Below are 24,918 nucleotides of genomic sequence, written 5' to 3'. Positions count from 1 at the left end.
AAGCTAAAACCAAATGCCATCCTGCTTAAACGGTCCAGATCATTTTAGTGTTTCATTTTATATCTGCAGTTATTTCAACATTTTTTCATCCTCGAAGGGTATAATTCATCAAATACTTCACTCTATTTCTTTCAAAAGAAGGGAGTTTGGGGCTTCCCTGGTGGCGCAGTGGTTGAGAATCTGCCTGCTAATGCAGGGGACACGGGTTCGAGCCCTGGTCTGGGAGGATCCCACATGCCATGGAGCAACTAGGCCCGTGAGCCACAACTACTGAGCCTGCGCGTCTGGAGCCCGTGCTCCGCAACAAGAGGCCGCGATAGTGAGAGGCCCGCGCACCGCGATGAAGACTGGCCCCCACTTGCCGCAACTGGAGAAAGCCCTCGCACAGAAACAAAGACCCAACACAGCAAAAATAAATAAATTAATAAACTCCTACCCCCAACATCTAAAAAAAAAAAAACCTCTCATTAAAAAAAAAAAAAAAAAAAGAAGGGAGTTTGATGTTCCAGCAAGTGCCCATGGTTGGAACTGATGGGATGAAGCTGGTGCAGACCAGAGCCATTCTCAGCTACATTGCCACCAAATACGACCTCTATGGGAAAGACATGAAAGAGAGAGCCCTGTACGGTACTTTTCCTGTTCTTTCATCAATGATTAATAGGAACGATCTAGGTCCTTCTCTGAGTGATCAGGGTGTGCTCACACAGATCATGACCGACAGCAGTATAGACCTTAGTGGGTATAACTGAGTACAGCAGAGACCTATGAGATGAGGGAAGAGTGGAACTTGGAGTGGAACCAAGAGCTTATGAAAGAGGATGTGGTCCACGGATATAGTACAGTGACAGAGGTTTCCAAACACAGGTGAACTATAAAGCCAGGAGGATGCTGGAACCATGACTCCAGGAGCTCAGGCTGGACACTCACCAACAGCTAGAGACAAGGGACAAAGTGTCTGAGTGTCTAGAGGATAAAGAATGGAAAGGGAAGGATCTAAAGGAATTGATTCTTAAGTTTCAGAAATTTTAGTATAATGACCAGGAACCTAATTTATCAGTCCTTTATATGGACTGACCACTTGACAGAGTAAACAAAGGCTGGTCCTCTAGATGCCAGGATTATCTGGAACATTTTACTGTAAGTCTGAAGCAGCCAGACTTATTCAATACAGGCATATTTGAGGGAAATTTGTTCTCTGTTGTGATGGGGCCACATGACTGATACTAAAATCATGTAATGAACTGTGAACAGTTACTCAGAAAGTCAAACATATAGTTACCATATGACTCAGCAATTCCACTTCTAAGTATATACCCAGGAGAGTCAAAAATACATCCACACTAAAACTTGTACACAAAAGTGCACAGCAATGTTGATCATAATATTCAAAAAGTGGAAGCAAACAAAATGTCCAACAACTGATGAATTGATGAACAAAGGCTGGTACATCCATACAATGGAATATTTTTAGCCATGAACAAGAGTAAAGTACCAATACATGTGACAACATGAATGAACTTTGAAAAGTACTAAATGAAAAACACCGGACACAAAAGGCCACATACTGTATGATTCCAAATGTATGAAATGTCCAGATGCTCAAATCCATAGAAATAGAAAGTAGTTGAGTGGTTACCTGGGGCTGGAATGTGGAGGAATTGGAGAGTGACTGTCAAGGGTACTGGATTTCCTTTTGGATAAAATGATAAAAATAATGTTCTGGAATTAGAATGTGGTGATGGTTTCAGAATGATAGTACAATTTAAAGGATGAAAATGATATCATGTGAATATATTTCAATAAAGTTTTACTTTAAAAAACTCCTATAGGAAGCCCTGTATGGAACAAAAACAAAAAATCACCCGGAATATACATTGTTGAAACTGTGTGAAGAATTGCACTATTTCACGATATATTTTGTTTTTTTTAAAGATTTACTTATTACTTATTTATTTATTTTATTTTTGGCTGCATCAGGTCTTAGCTGTGCCACATAGGATCTTACGTTGTGATGTGCAGGTTTTCTCTCTCTAGTTGTGGCGCACAGGTTCCAGAGTGGTGCGCTCTGTAGTTTGTGGTATGCAGGCTCTCTAGTTGTGGCGCTAGGGCTTAGTTGCCCCTCCACATGCGGGATCTTAGTTCCCTGACCACGGATCAAACCGCGCCCTCTGCATTGTGAGGCGGATTCTTTACCACTGAACCACCAGGGAAGTCTCCTCACGATATATTTTGGGTGGAGTCTTGAGAAATGCAAACAAGGCCGGAGCCAGGCAACCGTATGTGGAGACGGTTGTGGAGTCATGTTCTGTGGGAAATAGTTGGAGGAACTACTGATATTGGGCATCTAAATGGTCCTGGTGGTGTAACAGGATGGGACAGGGAGAGGGATGTGACTGGGACCGTGGTGCCAGGACTCTTTCTGGACATGACTGAGGTGGTACTAACACATCACACTGTGTACAGAACACACCACAACAGACATGGCAAACCCCATGTGTGGTCTCAGTGGTTACCTGTAGTGATTCACCCATTTCCCTCTTGCCTCTGACTCTGGATGGGTCACCGGTGTGCTTTGTCCCTATATTTGATTTGTGTATAACCAAAATATTAGACATATGTCTACCTTAATGGCTTTGTTCTAGAATGAAATGTTAAAATTAGTAAAACTCATAACTGAATGACTGACATAGAAAAATGCACCCAGTGGAGGAGAATTACTTTTATCACCTCCTGATGTCCCACTCTTATCCATTCTCAAACTATAAAATCTAAGGCAGGAGACATTTGACAATTTGGTCATTTTGTTTTCCAGGATTGATATGTATTCAGAAGGTGTGACAGATTTGGGTGAGATGATCACGCCTTTGCCAGTGAACGCACCTGATCAAAAGGATGTCAAGATGACGCTGACCCGAGAAAGAACAACAAACCGTTACCTCCCTGCATTTGAAAAAGTAAGTGGACTGTTTAGTGTTTTGGGCACTGAGATCAGAGGACCAAGAAAAATAGTGCCTGGCATCGCAGGGACATTACCTTCACCTCTGTGAGTATTTCTGAATACTAATGTAACATCCTGATTCTCAAGGTATTTTATAAAAATCGACTATGAGGAAGAATTGTACCAGTTTTACCCAAGTTGTAATTTTTCAGCAAAATTTTGATTTACTTAGACCCAGTCTGGAATTCTCTACTTGATTGAATTTCGTGGTTGTACTTAGAGCTTGGGCTGAGAGCCACACTGGAGCCTGGAGTACATGGATCCCGCAGAGCACAGTGCAGGGCCTTTGATCCAAGAGGAGCACAATGACAGCAACGCATCAGAAAATATTCTGGTAGCATGTGTAGGGGGACATGAGACCAGCTGCCCTTCAGAAGAATGTGGTACTGTTTCGGGGATGAATGAGATGTTTCTAAACAGAGATGGGGGCAGTGGGGTGGGGAGGAAGAGACAGAGGAAAAGCTGTTCAGGAAAAAATAATCTACAAATTTTGAGGACATGGCTCTCAGAATTTTGAAGAAAGTCATACAAAACCAAGGAAATGACGTTCCATCATTATACCTAGTATATATCTTAGTTAATGCTTCTCTTTGAAGGTAAGAGGAGAACAGTTCAAGATCAAAACTACCTGAAATCATGTGAAACAAAAATCATGAACCAAAAAAAAAATGACTTAAAGAGATTCAGGAGACTTACATATAAATAAAAAGATTAACAACAACACCCACATCTTTATAAAGCATAGGGACATATTTTCATTTATTCAGCAAATGCTAATTCATCGCTTGCATGTCCAGCCATGATATTCAAGGAGTGAGGAATTTAACAGTAATCACAAAGCACACCCTCCTGGCCCTTGTGGTGCTGAGTGCTTATGGAACTTTCACACGATGATAAGCTCTTCAGTGATTGCAGTTTGAGTACAACTATACTTTGAAAACAAAGGGCCCCATGACAACATAAGTAAAAATTATATATTACAAATACGTTTATTGTTTGTTTGTTCGTTTTTTTGGCTGTACTGCGCGGCTTGCAGGATCTTAGTTCCCCAACCAGGGATCGAACCCGTGCCCCCTGCAGTGGAAGCATGGAGTCCTAACCACTGAACTACCAGGGAATTCCCTATTACAGAATACGTTTTGATGTTATTATATCCTTTTCCAAATAATTATCCATTTGTCCATACTTCTATATGTATACATAAGCTGAAAGTGTATTTGCTAAAACGTTATTATCTTTAGTCGGTGGTGCTGTGTGTGTTTTTTCTCTTTGTACTTTATGATTTCCAGATTGGTGGAATATTTTAATAAATATCACATTTCCCTAACATATTATTATAAAAAGTTTCATACGTGCAGAAAAGTTTAAAGATGTATAAAATGAACTCATATGAACCCACCACGTGGATACCAAAAAGCTTTGTTTTCCATTATCATATGTCATGATCTCTCCATTCTTGTTCTGTCAGTCAAACGTATTATTTTGGATAGATTTCAAAGTGACTTTAAGTCATCAGGGAAGTTCATTCCCAGACATTACAGCATGTGGATCGTGCCATGCTGCAAGTTAGGGGTGCAAGCATGGAGCGCAAGTTAGGAGTCAGGGAGATGGGAGTTCAAGTTGATCCAGGTTTATTTCAGGTCCCAGAGAGAGAGACCAGGAAACCAGGAAGCAGAAAAGAGGAGAATCGTAGACTCTGAAATGGTTTTCTCAGGGTTGAAGAAGACTGTCAAGAAGTTGGAGTCACCGCCCAAGGGAGAAAGATGAGAGAGGTATGAAGGGCCATGTCATGAATCCCAGGGCTGCACACTTTAGGGTGTGGGGCAACAGAAACACTGTGCAGACGGTGCTAAGCCCTTGGCTCAGGGGAAGAAGCAAGTAAGGCAGCCAGAGTGAGGTGGGCCCAGGACAAGGAAATGGTGGCCGGGCTTCCACAGAGGATGAGGAGGGAACACCAGGGACCCACTTGACCCGTCTTACTGATTCAGGGGGAGCAGAAGACTTCTTTATTGAGAAGCCTCTTCAATGAAAAGTCCAAGTAGTCCCCGCTCGCCACAACTAGAGAAAGCCCGCCTGCAGCAACGAAGACCCAACACAGCCAAAAAAAAAAAAACATGTTACGTTTATGGCAACACTATTTAAAATAGCGAAGACATGGTAGCAACCTAAAGGTCCATCAACAGATGAATGGATAAAGAAGAAGATGTGGTACATATACACAACAGAATATTACTCAGCCATAAAAATGAACAAGATGAGGCCATTTGTAGAGACATGGATGGACCTATAGACTGTCATACAGAGTGAAGTAGGTCAGAAAGAGAAAAACAAATATGATATATTAACGCATATATGTGGAATCTAGAAAAATGGTACAGATGAACCTGTTTGCAAGGCAGAAATAGAGAGACACAGATGTAGAGAACAAACTTATGGACACCAAAGAGGGGAAAGGGAGGGTGGGATGAATTGGGAGATTGGGATTGACATATATACACTAATATATATAAAATAGGTAACTAATGAGAACTTGCTGCAGAGCACAGGGAATTCCACTTCGTTGCACAGTAGAAAGTAACACAACATTGTAAAACATCTATACCCCAATAAAAAAATAATAATAAAATAAATTATGTAAAAAAAAAATGAAATAATGCCATTTGCAGCAATGTGGATGGACCCAGAGATTATCATATTAAGTGAAGTAAGTCAGACAGAGAAAGACAGATGCCATATGATAATATATTGCTTATATGTGGAATCTATTTACAAAACAGAAATAGACCCACAGACCTAGAAAAAAAAAAAAAACTTATGGTTACCAAAGGGGAAATGTTGGGGAGGGATAAATCAGGAGTTTGGGAGTAACACATACACACTACTATATATAAAATAGATAACCAACAAGGATGTGCTGTACAACACAGGGAACTCTTCTCAATATTTTGTAGTAATTTATAAGGGAAAAGAATCTGAGAAAGAATATATATATGTATATATATGTAAATATGTATAACTGAATCACTTTGCTGTACACCTGAAACAATACAACATTGTAAATTAACTTCAATTAAAAAAGAAAAAAAAGTTTTAAAAAAAACTGAAGGAAAAAAAAGCCATACTTCAATACTTCACTCACTGGCAGAAAGGGTCCAATCAATCTGAAATTTTGTATTTAATTTTTAATTGCCGACCTTGAAAAGATATTAACCAGTTGTAGCACGATAAGGGAATGACTCATCATTTTTCTTTTTTTAAATCTAGCATGGAACCAGTGGCCCTGAATGCTGTGGGAGGCGCTTTTCCCTAACCCGACTCTCCCTGCTTCAGAGAGGAGTTCAGTCAACTGTAACAACAGCTTATAAACACATGTGGACTTGGCTTTGAGGTGCTGAGGCAAGTGGGAGACAGACTTTCGTAAGGTACGTACTGATTTTATACATCTGTATAGTGTGCTCATAGCACAAGAAAAACTGTTTTATACTCACATTGTGCCTTCTTGCTGTGCTTAGGGGACAATTTTAGTCCATTGCTGTTGGATACATCGTTACATAAATGTAAAAATGAAGAATTTAGAAACCTAGGCATGAGAATTTAGATCTGAGAAAAATTAATGATATGAGGAGAAAAAAGAATGATAGCATTTTAGACAATCGGAGAATATGACCAGTGTGTGAGAGAGTGTAGGTGTTTATGCTGGGGTAACTTTCTCTGTAGAAGTAGTCAGTTCACAACAAGTGCAAATTGTGATGCTGTAATACTGTGTAGGCTGTGAAAAATCAAAATTAAGATTCATTAAAATGGGAATAAGTCTGAATGTCAACAGAAAATTAGAGTGGGCTGTGGCAATTCCACTTCTCTCTCTGGGATTTAAGCAACTCATGGCAAACCTCCAAAGGAAGTCTTGATGGGAAAACTAGATAATACGGGAGCAGAGAATTAGCTTTTAAAAAATATAGAAATCCACCTGGCTAGAAGGTACAAGTCATTCAAATTGGAATGTAGGCGTGAACAATGCACTGTTATAAGTATTAATGTTGGGGGGAAAAAACAAAGGCCTTAGACAGGAGAGGTTCAGTGAGATCCCGTGAAAGTCCTAGAGCTGTCCAGGGCAGGATGAATTCACGGGAGAATTACAGTATCTGAGACTGAAAAGAGAAGATATGGATACAGCAATGACGAGAAGCACGTTGCAAGATGCTACAGACAGCAGCATTTGGATCCCATGACATGTGGGGTAGAGTCATTAACTTGGAGCCTGAGATGCAGTGGAACTGGGGCCACCTGGGCAGGTGGGCAGCAACCTCTGCTTTCTCAGCCTGCAGCCGTTCCCCTTGCTCTGCCCTGCTTGGCTAAGAGAATCATGGTTCTTGGGTAGAACCAATAAAGTGAAGTCACTGATGGGCCCTTTATGCGCTGTCAGTTGTCTACAAACCTGTTTTTCTGACTAGATTTAAACCCCTTTAGGGCAGCCACCACATCAGGCTCCTATCGTGTTCCCCAGCAGCCATCATTTCTTAGCACAGGAAACTGACCAATGAGTCTTAGTTGAGGAAGTTTGAAGGAAACTTGTTAAGAGAAGGAAATATGTTTACACGTCAACCAGAAACAAGGTGTTCAAGAAGGATCAGTGAAACGTCTGCATTTCCAGGGAAGAAACAGGAGGTAGGAGACAAGGGATCTTTTCCATCAAGTGTTGACAGTGAGACCCTGAGCTCCTGCTCTAAAAAGCAGTGGGTGGAACCCACTGCCATGGCTGGAACCCATGCAAAGGGGCTGGGGGACCAGCAGATTCCGGAGTTGTCCAGATCAGGGAGTGAGTGGGGCTGGGGCCAGGCCTGAGGGGAAAGGCAGGTAGGGTGCATGGTTCAGGGGCAGAACCAGGGGTTAGCCGCAGTCCTGGGGTTTCGAAAGGCTGTGTTCAGTGCTGTGCCAGACTGCATTGAATCGTCGCCAGAAACTTTCTGCATTCCAGGTTAACTAATCAGTGAACATCACTCATCTTTCACACAAGCCAAATAAAAAGGGAGCCATTGCATAACTTGGCTGAAAAAAGTCTGGATATGTATAAGATCTCATTCCTACTGGAGCTATGGGTCAAGAGGTAGGTAGGTAGATAGATAGATAGATGTAGATAGACAGATAGTTACAGACAGAAGAAAGAAGACGCGTGGGCTATCCGGTGTGCTCAGAGACTCGCCCGTCTCTCAGGAAATGAGAGCAGGAGGGAAATTGGATTTCCTGGTCCCTATTATGAATTTTTTATACCTTATCTAGTTTTCTCAACCATCCTCACTAATAGATATAACTATATATATATAACTATATATATATATATATTTTTTTTTTTTTTTGCGGTACGTGGGCCTCTCACTGTTGTGGCCTCTCTCGTTGCGGAGCACAGGCTCCGGACGCACAGGCCCAGCGGCCATGGCTCACGGGCCCAGCCGCTCCGTGGCATGTGGGACCCTCCCGGACCGGGGCACGAACCCGTGTCCCCTGCATCGGCAGGCGGACTCTCAACCACTGCGCCACCAGGGAAGCCCGATATAACTATATTTTAAAAGAGAACATTGAGGTACAGAGATAAGACAACCCCCCCTGGGTTTACATACCTTATAAAGGAAAGGAGTTGGGCTTTGTCTCTAAGCCTCCCTTCTCTCTGCTAAGAAACGCTGTCCTTAGGAGCACCCCCAGAGACACAGATCCTTTGTTTCACACTGGAATTATCCCGGGATACATTCCTTATAGGGTATATAAGCCTACTTCCTTATGAAGGTCAAATATAGTTATACTAGGGCTCAATTTACTCACAGTAAATTTTCAGGATGTCAGAGTAAAACAAGGCACACTTTTGTCCATTTTTCCTCATATCGAGCCCTTAAGAATCAGCCTACAAAAAGGAACTCGTGAATTTGATGTTTCCTTCTCTTCTTCCCATTTAACTGTTAGTTGGCTAATGGATTCCGAATGGGGAAAAAATTAATAAACGAGGGTCTCAGAGAGCAGCAGAGAGACTGCATAAGCATTACTTGGTTGGGCGGTGGCAGCCGGGACCGGAAGTCAGAAGATGCCTTCAATCGACCCTAATGCTCACAAAACATGTGAGCTAGGAAAGTAGCTTTACCTCTTTGAATCTCAGTTTCCTTCTCTTGACAATAGGATATTAGAAGCTGTTTCCCGGGGTTGTCCTGAGGGTGAACACAGTTGCCAGATATTGAGTGTGAATCAGGAACACACGTGTGTGACTGATGGCAAATCATCGAATCTCTCTAGTTCCTCATTTTCTGGGGACCGGGAAGTTTACGTCACCTTTGCCCCAGCCTTGAACAGGCCTTTGGAAACCTCTTATTTGAAAGGTGAAGAAAGTTGCTTACAAGGAACATACGATAAAATATTACATAAGTGAAAAATTCATTTCCTTTTGTAAGGTGATCCTCAGTCCCTGGATAAGGGAGCTTAGTGTGAGGGGGACCTGTGACCTCTGGTTCACAGCAGCACCCTTCGCAGAATTCTGCTGAATCACAGCACCTCCATTTCCCGTGACAAGAACGTACACAATCTCCAATTACAAGACAGATGAGTTAAGTATGTTTCCAAAGGATTCTTTACTTTGTAAAGGTTAGACCATTGAGTCCTTACTTTAACAATGTGGGTGTTGGGACTTCCCTGGTGGTGCAGTGGTTAAGAATCTGCCTGGCAACGCAAAGGACACAGGTTCAAGCCCTGGTCCGGGAAGATCCCACATGCCGTGGAGCAAACTAAGCCTGTGCGCCACAACTGCTGAGCCTGCGCTCTACAGCCTGCGAGCCACAACTGCTGAGCCCGGGTGACTAGAGCCTGTGCTCCGCAACAAGAAAAGCAATAAGAAGGCGGCGCACCGCAACGAAGAGCAGCTCCTGCTCGCCACAACTAGAGAAAGCCCGGGTGCAACAACAAAGACCCAACGCAGCCAAAAATAAATTTATTTTTAAAAATGTGGATATTGAAAACATTTTGATATCTAAAATCAAGTCATAACGTACTTTTCAGGGAGATCTTTATTGGGTAAAGAGAAGTCTATTTTTGTCCCAAACGCCACAACCACGAAAATTTGCAAGAGAATCTTAATGTTTTTCAAACGGAGCTTGAGAAACTCTCCGCGGCCATGGCAGCGGCTGCTCTTCTCCGGGTTCTGTCACGGTGGCCTGTGGTGCCCAGCTCTCCGGTCCCCTCCCCCTTCCGGCGAGAGTGGTCGCCAGGGAGGCCCTCTCAGCCCTGCTCTGCGGGGTCCACAGCGGGGCGTGGGTGCTGGGCGGCGGCGAGCCGGTGGGCAGTGGGGCTTGTTCCCGGGGTCCCCGACGCCCGGTGCAGAACGGCGGCGGCGGTTCGCGTGAACATCCAGGTGCTGCTGGAGGCGGCCGACCGCCTGGAGCGGCGGGAGAGAGAAGCTGAACACGGTATGCCTCCATGTTACCGTGCAATAACAAGGACAGAGATGCCTTAAAACGGAGGAGCAAATCCCACAAGACTGAGCTGCTCTCCCTGTTCCATGTGCTTTGTGACCACCTAGAGGGGTGGGATAGGAAGGGTGGGAGGGAGGGAGACGCAAGAGGGAAGAGATATGGGGACATATGTATATGTATAACTGATTCACTTTGTTATAAAGCAGAAACTAACACACCATTGTAAAGCAATTATACTCCAATAAAGATGTAAAAAAAAAAAATCCCACAAGAATAATAGCAGTAGCAGATCTGTTCACAGTGAAATGGAGAAGAATAGACGGGCCCACCCTGGCTTGTGCCTGGAAAAGTTGAAGGGGCTGATGCCACTTGGTCCGGAATCAAATGGACACCCTACGTTGAGTTTATTAACAAAAGCAAAATTGCACATAAAGACACTTGAAGGTTGTGACAGAAAAGCCATTCACCAAATAGACCAGCTTCAGCGAGAGCAGTGACACCTGAAGAGGCAGCTGGAGAAGCTGGGCATCGAGAGGGTACAGATGGACAGCACAGGCTCCACCGTCTCCTCGGAGCCTCCGACTCCGACGGGGAAGAGAGGAATGTGGACGCCGAAAGCACAGGCTGCCTCACGGGCGACCTGGCCTGGAGCCGCAGCAGCGCGAGCGACTCGGACGAGCGGGGAAGCATGCAGCGCCTGGCCAGCGAGGAGGGCTACTCCAGCTCCAGCATCAAGAGAAGAAAGCTTCAGGACGGCCACAAGACGCGTCTTGGTCTCTAGGAGAGCATGGTTGCTTCGGCTGCCGCCCGGGTGGTCCTCGGTTCTGATTAGGTAGCTTATCAGACCTGCTCACAATTCCCTCACACGTCGGCTTCCGTGTACCACCGTCACCAAAAGCAGCTGAGTGAAAGTTGTCAAGGAAGTGCTTAGGATTGTGGGTTTCTTTTCTTTTCTCTTTTTTTAATTTAAGTCCCATCCCCATCTTGAATGAGGTTGAGCGGGCCCCCGCACCTGCTGGCGTAGGGTAGGCACAGCTGAGCCAGCCAGTGCAGCTTGGACACCTAAGGGCATCACAGACCCGTTATTGCTCCGTCTCGGGTGGCTGAATGCCACTCGTCCCTCTAAGAAGTTGGAGGACGCAGACCAGGATTGTGGGTTTCTGATTGCATCCTCTAGCTTCTCTCTTTCTCTCCGTAAAAATTAGTCTCTGAGAGACTGTACATTCCAATCAATTTGAACCACCCAAGAATTCTTAGACCGAATAAGCACTTCTCACGTCTCGGCCATTTCCCCCCTTTTATTTACTGTCCCCGTGTAGTCTACCAGACCTTCCTTAAAGTTCTCTGACTTCCCATGTGACTTGCCTAGCAGAAATGTCCGAATGTGTCTTGCGCTTAGGAAACTGAAGGAAACAAACTTTTAAAGTTGAGATCCTGATCTCAGAACTTCAAAGTAAGCTTTGAAAGTGGGATTTAAGAGCGCTTAACCATGGCCCTCACCGCCCGTGAGCAGGCAGGAATACCTCCAGAAAACACACCCTTCACACACACCCCCCGCGCCAACGCCCCCGACCCGGGTGTGGAAGGGAGCAGTATTTCTCACTCTCAAATGGACCCCTTGCGAGCACGTCTTTGGGGTAGCACAGCTAATAAAAGTTCCAACATCGTTTGTTCTCACGAACAGAACGGTACCATCTATTTTTGTGCGCAGTTCTTGGGATCGTGCTGTGTCCCGCTCTCCCAAGACACATTTCCCCTCCAAGTCGGTTATGCTCCTGGTCTCTGGAACATTTTTTTTCCCCTACCTCAGAGATAAATGAGATCTCCATTTCCCACTTAACACAAACTGATTATGCCTCTTTTTTTGTTTGTTTTTTTCTGAATAAGTGACATTTGGTCCAATTCTAACCTATTTTCCTGTTTAACTTTCAGCAATAACTGAGCTTTGGTGCTAGCTGAGCTAGTGGGCAACATCAGTGAAAGGAAAAGTCCACATTTCTCCTCTCTGTTGCAGGTGAACAGGAGGGGATGGTACAGCGTTACTAGAATTCCTCTCCTTATGATTATTTTTGGACACACCCAGAAACTTCTTTAAGGAGGCTTTTGGGTTAATAGTTTAAAAGGCTGATTTTTCTTTTTGTTTATGATTTCTCCCTTAAGTCGTCTCCCACTTTGTAGCATTTTTGTTTAAGCTAAAACAGAGCACATGTATATGTACATGACACATTAAATCTATAAATACTATTTATTCATTTGATATAAACTAATGTAATGGAAAATAAATTCTTATGACTGTGCTTTTATAGATGTTCTAGAAACTTTGTATGTAGGTATCTACAGACTTGGTTCATTTCCCCTTACTATTTTTGCATTCATATTTTTGAGGTCTCGATATTTTCAGCCTCTGGTGAATCTTTTTCGTTGAATTTGAACCATTTGTAAAACCTGTGGCGCTGAAACAGAGCATGTGTCACAAAGTGATGAGAACATTCCTAAATCCACAGCCGCACCGCAACTTCAGGGCTCCCTGGCTGAACCAGTAGTGGCGGCGCCTGTGCCCCCGGCTGGCCTGTGGTCTCCCCGGCCCCAGCCTCACGTCCTCAGTGCCTCTTCCTTGCCCACGACTAAAAGTTCAAGCGCACTCCTCATGGAATCTCATTCTAGACGTGAAGAGCAGTTGAAACAAAGATTACTTTTGTGTTTATTTTTTCTTTTTATTGATTTCTTAATGTATTAATTTTTTTAAATTGGAAGTAGTGATTCCTAAATGATTCCAAAGTCATCTGTAATTCTTCTATTTTTGTTTTGTTCTCTTTTTCTCTTCCTTTCAGCTCTGGGTGTGGGGAGAGGCAGGTGACACAAAGGACTTTTTCTTTTTTATTGCTGGAATCTTTTCCAGTTACCAGCTGAAGATTTGCACTGAGATACAACTTATATGCCTTTTGCATTTTTAAAGCCCGCTTCCTGAATTTAAGCACAGTGATAGTGTTCAAAGAGCCAGTTCAGCCTGTAACATGTTTGAAAAAGATACATCTGCACTTTTAGGTCCCTTTCAAATGCCATTCGCTAGACCTCGCAAGCATTTTAATTGCTACATTCAAGCGCCTCACGAGTCCACGGTGCTGGGTGCTGTACGGCATCGAAAACTCAAGACTTTGGGAAAAGCTTGTGGGCTTGCGCTGGGGGAGTGAAGGGAACAAAACTTGTGTATTTGTTTGTTTAATTTAGAAATAAACCATCTGCGAGATGCCATTATTTTCTGTGTTTTAATTGTTGTGCCTTTGAGTTAAACTGCGTTTTTGTCTTTTGGTTGAAATATGAAATGTACTGTCCCAATATTAAATAGTAATTATTTGAAAGAAAAAACAGAGCTTGGGATTTGGATAGAAAATGCAACTGTTTCTCCCTAAGTCCTGGCTTTGGGACTCCTGCTTTTAATGAGTCCTGTGTGTTTCCCATTCACACCCATGATGGAACTAGTTCTGTCCATTGTCGAAGCGTTTGAGTTTCATTCTCTGGTTCCCTGCTATGTCCACTCCTCATGCAGGCTGCTGTAGACCAAGGGCTTTCAAACTGCACGCACCCGACAAGACCCAAGTATCTCTTACCATTACAGTGAACAAATGAGAGTGCACACGTGCTTTCTTTCACCCATACATGCAACAAAACTAAAAACTCATAGAACAATGCTTACCTCTTCGACGTGTAAGGCACTCTGGTATTTTCTATTTTCTTCTACTTTATTTTAAAAATTGGTGGATTTCACAATCCACTGAAGGATTGTCACGTATATTTTGAAAACATGAATATGGAAAAATGAAGCCTAGACTTGGGTTCATATAGAAGTGGATTTGAATCCCAGGTCCGCCACCTACTTTGAGCAAGTTACCCTAGAAACCTCAGTAACCCCAACTGTAAAATGAGAGCAGTGACAAACTTCACTGCGGTTGATTTTTGTAGGGGTAAATGAAAATAAATTTGTGAGAGCCCAGTGTATGACAGACATTGAACAAATCTTAGTTCCATCCCATGCTGTAAAATTAATGCAGCAACATCCCTTGTTGTAGGTATAAGATGTACCAAGAGAGGTAATGTAGAATTCCAAAAAAAGGGAAGGAATTAGCATCCTGTGTTTGTAGAAAGAACTAGGAACTTTTGAGCGACTGTTAAGCAAATCTGAGCCCCGTCTCAGCTTCTGAACAAATGCAGCATAACAGCCAAGGAGCTGAAGACAGACTCTGCAGCCTCCTTTTCACTGTCAGCGAAGTCCTCTGGCTCCAAGGCCCCTCCCTCCCAGGCTCCCAGGGCCTGCATCTGTGTGGGTTCCAGACCTGCCCTCTTTTTAATCCTGGGCGTGGATTTCCATGAATGTCATTTAAGCTCTGAGTGTCTGTTTCATTAACGGAAAAATGGAGATAATTACTATTTCATGAGACTGTTGTGAGGATTAAAGATATAATGCATCCAAAGGGGTTAGTGTTGGGTCAGGACCATTAGGAGGTTTTTAATAAATACTAGTTCTTTAGTCATTCTGCTCCCTAACCCCCAGCCATGCATCCTCACCACAGACTCACCTCTTAGCCTGCCAAGACAATCAGATTTTACCCAATGGAGACTGCACAATGGTTTGGTGCAATTTCCCACGGTTGGCTATCGGGGGTGGGAATTTGGGCCAAGGCAGACATTCCAGGGACTCTTCCGACTCTGCGACAAAGGAGGCCAATACTTCTTCAGCACTGTTGGTGCTGTTCAGTCATATATCATAAAGTACATCTTGCCTCTGTGGTTTTATTCTTTGTTCATTCATTTACTCATTCATTCATTCATCCATTAAAGTTTAGAGAAACCAGGAGACTGCCATCATGGCGGGGAAACCCAAGCTTCACTACTTCAATGGACGGGGCAGAATGGAGGCCATCCGGTGGCTCCTGGCTGCAGCTGGAGTAGAGGTAGGTCCTGAGTTTGTTCATCTGAAGTTGAATCTAAATTAACTGTATCAAAGTACTTTTCTCACGTAAGCTAGGGGACTGTTCTAACTAAATGATCTGTTAAGAGTTCTGCATTAAAACAAATTTGTCAGTTATTTAAGAGATAAACAGATTTGTCCTAATATGTTATTAAAATGTCTTCTTATTAGGGAGAATAAACAGAGTAAATTTAAGAAACAAATCACATCGTGTGGGCCTAATTTGGATTTTGATTTTTAAAATTATAAAATATTATTTATGACATTTATACGGCTGTCAAAAATATAAACATTAAACATCAGTTGATATTTAGTAAACTTCGTTAATGTGTTAGGTGCTATAATGTATTGTGGTTATTTTTTTTTTTTTTTTTTTTTTTTTTTTTTTTTTGCGGTACATGGGCCTCTCACCGTTATGGCCTCTCCCGTTGCGGAGCACAGGCTCCAGACGCGCAGGCTCAGCGGCCATGGCTCACGGGCCCAGCCGCTCGGCAGCATGTGGGATCTTCCCGGACTGGGGCACGAACCCGTGTCCCCTGCATCGGCAGGTGGACTCTCAACCACTGCGCCACCAGGGGAGCCCTGTGGTTATTTTTAATAGCTTTAATGCTTTAGAAATATACACTGAACTATTTAAAGTTGAAATATAAGATATCTGGGATCTCTTTCAAATTATTACGAAGGGGAGAGGGGGTAGGCATATAGATAACTCACAGCTGGGTTGAGCTGATAATTATTGAAGCTGGTTGATGGGTACAAGGAGGATTATGATAATTTGCTGTTCATTTTTCGGTATGCTACAGATGTCCATAACAAAAAGACAAAAATATACATATTAGAAAATAAATGTAATTAAAGTTAAAACATAAACCAGAAATACAGAGAGGGGCGGATTGTAACAAACTGCCTGTTAGATTTAATGCATTCACTCAGCAAGGAGTTTGCTGGGCACCTTGAAGTGCTAGGTTCCCTGCCAGGTCCTGGAGATACGGGGGTGAACTAGACAGACACAGTCCCTGCCCTCAGGCAGCTTACACTCTAGTGAGGATGCAGACAAGTAAATATGTGATTAAGAGAGGGGTGGGAGCATCTAGGAGGACACCCAAGCACTTTAAAGTGTTAAAATGACATATTCTCAGGAGCAAGTGTGGGACTCTGTTGAGTGCTTCCCTCTAGAGGTGTCTCTGAGAAAAGCACTTCTCAGCCCAGGTCAGAGGGACACAGCAACTCTGTGCGGGTTTCCTGGGTAGGGAGTCATGGACAGACTCTGGAGACTTGGTCCATGAGGGGAGAGCAAGCAGTAAAGGAGGGTTTCAGGTGAGGTGGCATCCTGCAAAGGGAACCTCTAGTGTGCTCTCTTAGCCTCCTAACAGCATGTTTACCTAAGGCCCTGTGTTCAGAGCCCCTGGGCAGGATGAGTTCACCACCAGAAGGTGAAGTAGGGGGAGATGCTGAGAGCATCCCAGGCCTCCTCTTGACCAGCCCAGCCTGACTGAGGAGGGTGTGGGACAAGGCTTACCAGAGGCTCTTGGTCGGGACTTCTGAGTTCTCTGGGTCCAAAGGCTGATCCTCACAACCCCATCTCTGTCAGCCTCACAAGCAACAGCCCACCAGCTAGTCCCATCCTACCTCGGCCACCCTCCCACACTGACCACCCACCACCCCCTATGTTGTCTAGAACTGGGTGCTTTATAAATTGTTGCCCACACACCTCACTGTCTGTATAGTCTGACCCTATGGGATCATGTAGAGCCACAATAAACTGTTTAGCAAGTTAGAAACTCCCAATTCCCAAACTTTTCACCATCAAGACCCCTTTTTAAAATATAAAGTTGAATGGAGGGAGGTAATATACAGCAGAGGTCCCTGGTGGCAGCATCTTGGGGATCAGTGGCCCCATGGATACCTCATGCTGGGGGACACTCAATATCTTGTCCTGATTTCACAAGGAGAGAAGGGCTTTCCAGAGATATTAAAACGCCATAACTAGAGGAACTTTCCAGTCCCTTCCCTCCAGTGATTTCCCCCTCCCAAATCACAACCTAATGATTGACAGAGGTGGAGACGGTGTGGAGGTGAATTGAACTCGCAAAATAAGCAATTACGTGCTGCAACCCATGCTTTTATCGTGGTGGCTCTAATCCAAATTTCCAAATGGCCATGATCATCGTCCTCTGTGTACCCTGCCAAACTCGGAAATCTTAGCTTCTCCATAGTATGCACCAGACATTGGTCATTCAAGTTCAATAATGTTATGGAATGAAATACCAAAAACTCATTGACTGTTTCTGCTTTCCAGTTTGAAGAGATATTTATAAAAACTCCAGGAGACTTGGATAAGTTAAGAAATGGTAAGACCAAGAAACTAAATTCCTCTGATGGGAGGATCTAGTACAAGTCATAAGTTGAGGGTTGAACCCCAGCAATGCCATGTGTGTGCATGGTGGGAGTGGGGTCAGTGGAGAGGGAGAAGCATGGTTAAAGGTAAGGGGTGGGGCTCCTTGAGCAGGTCTTGCAGCTCACTCAGGACTAGGAGGGGCTGGAACTCTGAGTATTTGCTAAAGGAGCCGGCCCTGGTGCCCTGTGAATGCCCTCTCTGTGCACTCCCTGCCTTTCTGCACCGTGAGTGACTGTATCTGTTCAGGATGCCACACAGCCCTCCCACCCAAGGAAAACAAATGCATTAGAAAGAAGAGGGGAGAAACAGGCCCAGCAGTTGCCTTGAATTCTTTTCTCTGACAGGTTTGACATGGTAATATCATAGCAATATTGCAGACACAAATAACCAGGTGGTGTTGAATTAGTTCGAAGTCCAGGTGAACGTGTGAGGAGGGAGATAAAGAGCAAGGGCCAGCATCAGTGGAGTTGGGAAAACAGGCCTGTCCTGCACACCATCCAGTGGTGGGATTTGAAGGGCATACAAAACACTCTATGTAGGAGTCTCTCTTAGAACTGGCCTTAATGCCATGAACCCCATGAGACTTACTTTGAGAATTTCCCTTTTGACTTGGCAACTGGCCGGTGGAACTTCTCCTACATTCTTCTTAAAAATCCATGAAGACAAATCAAACACATAAAATAAAGGGACATACCATGCTCTGAATGGGAAATAAAAAGTTAACTGAAATAATAGATTGAAAAGAAAAAGGCAAATTGATAAGCGAAAGGATTACAGGAAGCTAAAAGCAAAATGGTATTTCCATTGAAATTTTACTAGGTAAAATATTTGTTTCCTTTTATGTCTTCAGTCATTTCAACAAAAATTTTGATACATAAAATGTTTCAGTTTACCTTAACAGTATGATTCATCCAATATTTCACTCTATTTCTTTTCTTCTTTCAAAAGAAGGGAGTTTGATGTTCCAGCAAGTGCCCATGGTTGAAATTGATGGGATGAAGCTGGTGCAGACCAGAGCCATTCTCAACTACATTGCCACCAAATACAACCTCTATGGGAAAGACATGAAAGAGAGAGCCCTGTACGGTATTTTTTCTGTTCTTTCATTAATGATTAATAAGAACAATCTAGGTCCTTCCCTGAGTGAGCAGGATGTGTTCACAGGGATCGAGACAAGGGACAAACTGTCTAAGTGTCTAGAGGATAAAACCTCAGAAGGTAAGTATCTAGACAAGGTGATTCTCCAGTTTCAGAAATTATAAGAATGATAACCAGGAACCTAATTTATCAGCCCTTTATATGGACTGGCCACTTGACAAGGGTTTGCAGAGACTGAGCCCACGATGCCAGGGTTATCTGGAACATTTTAATATCAGTTTGTAGCAGGCAGATTTATTCAATACAGCCATATTGGGGGGGGGTCTCCTCTGTGTTGTGATGGGACCCCACGATTGAATCATTGAATGTGGCAGTTACTCAAAAAGTTAAACATAGAGTTACCATACAACTCAGCAATCCACTACTAGGAATATACTCAAGAGAATTAAAAATATTAAAAATACAACCACACTAAAACTTGTACACAGAAGTTCATAGCACTATTGTTCGTAATAGTCAAAAAGTGGAAACAACAAAATGTCCATGAATGGATGAACAAAGGCAGGCACATCCATACAGTGGAATGCTATTTGGCCACGAAAAGGAATGAAGTCCTGATCTGTGTTACAACATGGATGAACCTTGAAAACATTCTCTTACAGAAAGAAACCAGACACAAATGATGCATATTGTATGATTCCATTTGTTTGGCATGTGCAGAACATTGCTATCCGTAAAACCAGAAGTAGTTTAGTGTTTGCCAGAAGCTGGAGGGAGGGAAGAACATTGAATGACTGAAAAAACACTCAGCGCCTCTTTTGCAAGTGATGAAAATATTTTGGAATTAGAGTATGATGATGGTACAGGATGCTGTGACTTTACAAAGGAATATCACACAATTTTACACTTGAAAAGGGTGACATTCTGGTATGGGAATTATATTTCAATAAAGCTTTCATTTAAAAAGACTATTGTAGGAAACCATGTTTGGAAGAAAAACAGCAAAGTTACCTGGAATATGTACTGTAGGAACAAAATGAAGAAACGCACTATTTTGGGGGATATTTTGGGTGGAGTCTTGAGAAACACAAACAAGGCCAGAGTTGGGCAACAATATGTGAAGAGGGTTGTGGAACCATATTCTATGGGAAATAACTGGAGGAAGTGCTGGTTGGGCATCTAAAGGGTCCTGGTAGTATAACAGGATGGGACAGGAAGAGGGACGTGGCTAGGTCCGTGGTGCCAGGACTCTCTCTGGACATGACTGAGGTGTTACTAATTCATCACACTAACTGTGCACAGAACACACCACAGCAGAGACGGAAAACCCTAGGCGTGGTCTCAGTGGTTACCTGCAGTGATTCCACCCGTTTCTCTCATGCCTGTGACTCTGGACAGGTCACTGATACGCTCTGTCCCTACATTTGGTCATGTATATAACAAAAATATTAGACATATATCTTCCTCGATGGCTTGCTCTAGAATGAAATGTTAAATTTAAGAAAAATCCTAACTAAATGACTGACATAGAAAAATGCACCCAATGGGGGTGATTTACTCTGCCACCTCTTGATGCCCATCCTTACCCATTCTAAACTGTAAAATCTAACGCAGGAGACATTTGACAATTCGGTCATTTTGTCTTTCAGGATTGATATGTATGCAGAGGGTGTGGCAGATCTGGGTGAAATGATCATGCATTTGCCACTGTGCCCACCTAGTCAAAAAGATGCCAAGACGACCCAGATCAAAGAGAGTATAACAAACCGTTATCTTCCTGCATTTGAAAAAGTGAGTGGACTGTTCAGCGTTTTTGGCACTGAGATCAAAGAACAAAGAAAAATAGTGCTTGGCATTGCAGGGGCATTGAACTTCACCTCTGTGAGCCTTTCTGAATACAAATGTAGCACCCTGACTCTAGGGCATTTTATAAAAATTGACTATGAGGAAGAATTGTACCCAAGTTTTACCCAAGTTATACTTTTTCAGCAATTTTTTTTTTTTTTTTTTTTGGCGGTACGCGGGCCTCTCGCTGTTGTGGCCTCTCCCACTGCGGAGCACAGGCTCCGGACGCGCAGGCTCAGTGGCCATGGCTCACAGGCCCACCCGCTCCGCGGCATGTGGGATCTTCCCGCACCGGGGCACGAACCCGTGTCCCCTGCATCGGCAGGTGGACTCTCAACCACTGTGCCACCAGGGAAGCCTGTCAGCAAAATTTTGATTTACTCAGACCCAGTCTGGAATGCTTATACTTAGAGCTTGGGCTATGGAAACTCTGAGAGCCACACTGGAGCCTGGAGTACATGGATCCTGCAGAGCACAGTGCAGGGCCTTTGATCCAAGAGGAGCACAATGACAGCAACGCATCAGAAAATATTCTGGTAGCATGTGTAGGGAGATATGAGACCCTACCCATCAGGAAAATGTGGTACTGTTTTGGGGATGGATGAGATGTATCTAAATAGAGATGGGGGTGGAGTGGTGGAGAGGAAGCATCAGAAGAAAAGTTGTTCAGGAAAAACTAATCTACAAATTTTGGGGCCATGGCTCTCAGACTTTTGAAGAAAATCATACAAAACCAAGAAAATAATGTTCCATCATTATATGTAGTATATATCTTAGTTAATGTTTCTCTTTGAAGGTAAGAGGAGAACACCTCAAGATCCAAACTACCTGAAATCATTCTAAACAAGAATCATGAACTGAAAAAAAAATGATCGTAAGAGATGCAGAAGGCTAACATAAAAATAAAAAGCTTAACCAACACCCTCATCTTTATAAAGTTTAAATCATTCTTTCATTTCACAAGTATTAATTCGTTGCTTATGTGTCAGGTCCTCGTCAAGGAGTGAATAATAGTAATCAGAAACTACATTCTTCTGGCTTTATGGTGCTCAAAGTTTAGGTACATTCACATGGTGGAAACCTCTATAGTCATTGCAGTTTAAGTACATCTGTATTTTGAAATCAAAGATCCCCATGATAACATCAATGAAAAATGTGTATTACAAAATAGCATTTGATGTCTTACTATGTTCTTTAATTTTTAGCTAGACCTCTATGTTCATACATAGTCTGGTAGGATATTTGCCAAAATGTTATTATCTTTACTTGGTGGTGATATGTGTGTTTTTGCCTCTATGATTTTCATATTGTTGCAATATTTTAAGTAAGCATCATATATTTTTTCCAATATTTTATTATGAAAAATTCAACACATAGAAAAGTTGAAAGAGATGTACAATCAACTCATACATACCCGCCACCTAGAATCAAAAATTAGTATTTTGTTATTATGTTTGTTTCATCATGTATCTCCCTATCCTTTTCTCCTCTGATCAAACATATTATTTTGGGGGGTGTTTCAAAGTAAGTTGCAAACATTAAGTGCAATCACCCCTAGACAGTTCAGCATGCAAATTATAATATATTCCACAGTGTTATTGACAGACACAGTGGAATAGGAGTCAGAGTCAATGTTGTCAGGGAGATGGGAATTCAGGTTGACCCAGGTTTATTTCAGCTTCCAGAGGGAGAGACCAGGAAATGAGGAGAGCAGACAAGAGGAGAGAAGAAATACAGACTCTGCAATAATTTGCTTAGGGTGGTAGAAGGCTGTCATGAAGGTGGAATCACTGCCCAAGGTGGGGGAGGCGAGAGAGAGAGATGGATGAAAGGCCGCATTATGAAGTTCAGAGCTGCACGCTTTAGGGTGTGAGGTCAACAGAAACACGGTGTATATAGTGGAAGCAAGTAAGGCAGCCACAGCGAGGTGGGAACAGGAAAAGAAAATGGTGGCCTGGTTTCCACTGAGGTTGAGGAGGGAACAGCAGGGACCCACATGGCCCGTCTCACTGATCCGGGGGCAGCAGAAGGTCTGAAGGTCCACACCCACCCAGTGAGGCACAGAGGGGGAGGTGGGGCAGGGGAGACAGAGGAAGAGCATTGGGCCCAGCCTGCCCGGGCCTGTGTTCCTGATCTGACCCCTCCATTTGCCAGGTGTTGAAGGGTCATGGACAAGACTATCTTGTGGGCAACAAGCTGAGCAGGGCTGACATCCACCTGGTTGAACTTCTCTACTATGTGGAAGAGCTGGACCCCACCCTTTTGGCCAACTTCCCTCTGCTGAAGGTGAGCTCTCTCACAGCCTTTGGGGGCAGCCCCCATCTCCCACCTTGGCATCTGCTCTCTGGACCCTGGGACTGTGATGCTAGGGTCCCTGACACTGTCCAGGCCTCACTGCCCCCAGGTCTCCACAGTTCACTCCAAGGTCTTGGTCTGGGGCATGGAAAGAATCTGGTCACGCCAAAGACATTGGAGATGGTCGCTGCCCCAAGGAGAATGATTTGCCTTTTCCCAGGAGAGAGACCCAGGACTTAGTGCCTCTCTCTGCCCCTGTTCCATTTCAGTGTCTTTCTTCATTTCCTCTTTGCTTCCCTCCCTCCCAGGTGTGTCCTCCTCTTTCTATACGTGAGTCTGTCTGCGCAGGTCTGCCACCATCTCATTTCTTTCCCTCAGCTCCTGTTCCTTCTCTTACAAGTTCATTTCTCTCTCCCCATCTCTCCCTCTCTCCGAGGGCAGATTGGTTCTGACTGGTCTCATTGTCTACCTTTCATGTTTTCTGTCTTCAGCTCCAGCCCAATTCCCCTATACCTTCCCGTCTTGATATCTTGGAGCCTTTATCTGTGTTGCCGTGTGAGACACATTACTCTTCCTCGTATTGCACGACAGGGTGAATCTGTAGAATTTACGTGTAGGAAGAACATGAGGAAGACTTGAGCTGAGTGAAGTCTTAAACTAAGACATCTCTGGGGAAAACGTTATAATGCTTTTATCTTCCTGCCTCACTAGGTGTCTGTGTCCAGCCTCATCCTGGTGCTGATGGAGGGGCCTCGGCTGGCCCTTTTCTGGGAGGGTCTCAGAGTCCCTGGTTTGTGCTCACGACGGGGCTGGTCTTTGGCTGCACTCTGAGCTGTGCTCTTGTGCGTTGCAGGCCCTGAAAACCAGAGTCAGCAATCTCCCTGCCGTGAAGAAGTTTCTGCAGCCTGGCAGCCAGAGGAAGCCTCCCATGGATGAGAAAAATTTGGAAGAAGCAAAGAAGATTTTCAGGATGCAGTAATGTGGGCGTGGCTGCCCAGAACACAGGGAAAACTTCAGGAGATTGAAGTTTTCCAACAGTGAAGTGCTTTACCTATATGTAGATCCTGGCTACTGTGAAGCTAATAAATATTCCAAAGCATAAGGGCTAATTTCATTAGAATGCAGATTTAGATGCAGAGCAATCCATTTTGTTTTGATCACATACGAAATCATGATCTCCTCCTAGAATGTGCCTGGGACTTAAACATAAATAAAGGGAGAGAAAGTGTCATGGACTCTGATCTGTTCCAAAAATTGTCATACACCAACTATCATAGTCAAAAAGAGTTAAGTAGAAGTTGTCATCTGATATTCTTGGTGACGCAAAGATAGTCTTTTTTGAATTTTGCTGCCTTTCTGACCCACAACCTAAAAACTTTTCTTCTCTTTTTTTTTCAGAGGACCTTTTTCCTTCAGGTAATCAAACTTTTTTCCTATTCAGTTATGGAACTAATATTTATTTTATATCTAATATGGAACATTCTGTGTTCCAGGAGCTCAGTAACTAAGGATAAACAAGCCAGATATAGTCCCTGTCCTCAAGGAGGTTACACTAGTGAGAAAAACAACAAAATGGGTAATTTTAATCCAGAATCATGCTGGCATTGTGTATCATGCTCCTACAGATGCTGTAACAAATGACAACAAGTACAGTGGTTAACACAATGGAAATATATTCCCTCACAGTTCTGTAGGCTCTTCGTGTGAAATCAAGGTGTGACAGGGTCGTATTCTCTTCGCAGGCTTTAGAGACGATCCTTCCTTGCCTCTTCCTAGCTTCTTTTATTAAAAATTTATTTATTTATTTAATTTTTGGCTGCACTGGGTCTTTGCTGATGCACGTGGACCTCCTCTAGTTGCTGAGAGCGGGGGC

The 24,918-nt window shown here is 43.5% G+C and overlaps 1 protein-coding gene and 1 pseudogene across 1 annotated transcript; both read left to right on the top strand.

Annotated features, from left to right (window-relative positions):
- Positions 1-518: 518 nt before the first annotated feature.
- LOC116762173 lies at positions 519-11,224 on the top strand (annotated as a pseudogene).
- LOC116762838 (glutathione S-transferase A2) lies at positions 6,233-24,276 on the top strand. Its single transcript, XM_032650304.1, has 7 exons — positions 6,233-6,420; positions 15,280-15,392; positions 17,709-17,760; positions 18,756-18,888; positions 20,555-20,696; positions 22,905-23,036; positions 23,899-24,276. Exons 2-7 carry the CDS (start codon positions 15,306-15,308, stop codon positions 24,022-24,024), a joined length of 672 nt encoding a protein of 223 aa, XP_032506195.1. The 5' UTR covers positions 6,233-6,420; positions 15,280-15,305; the 3' UTR covers positions 24,025-24,276.
- Positions 24,277-24,918: the final 642 nt, after the last annotated feature.

The sequence above is a fragment of the Phocoena sinus genome, chromosome 11 (assembly GCF_008692025.1).
Source record: "Phocoena sinus isolate mPhoSin1 chromosome 11, mPhoSin1.pri, whole genome shotgun sequence".
Classification (NCBI taxonomy): domain Eukaryota; kingdom Metazoa; phylum Chordata; class Mammalia; order Artiodactyla; family Phocoenidae; genus Phocoena; species Phocoena sinus.
Note: the sequence above shows the minus strand (reverse complement) of the source record. Positions and strands in the feature narration are given on the sequence as shown.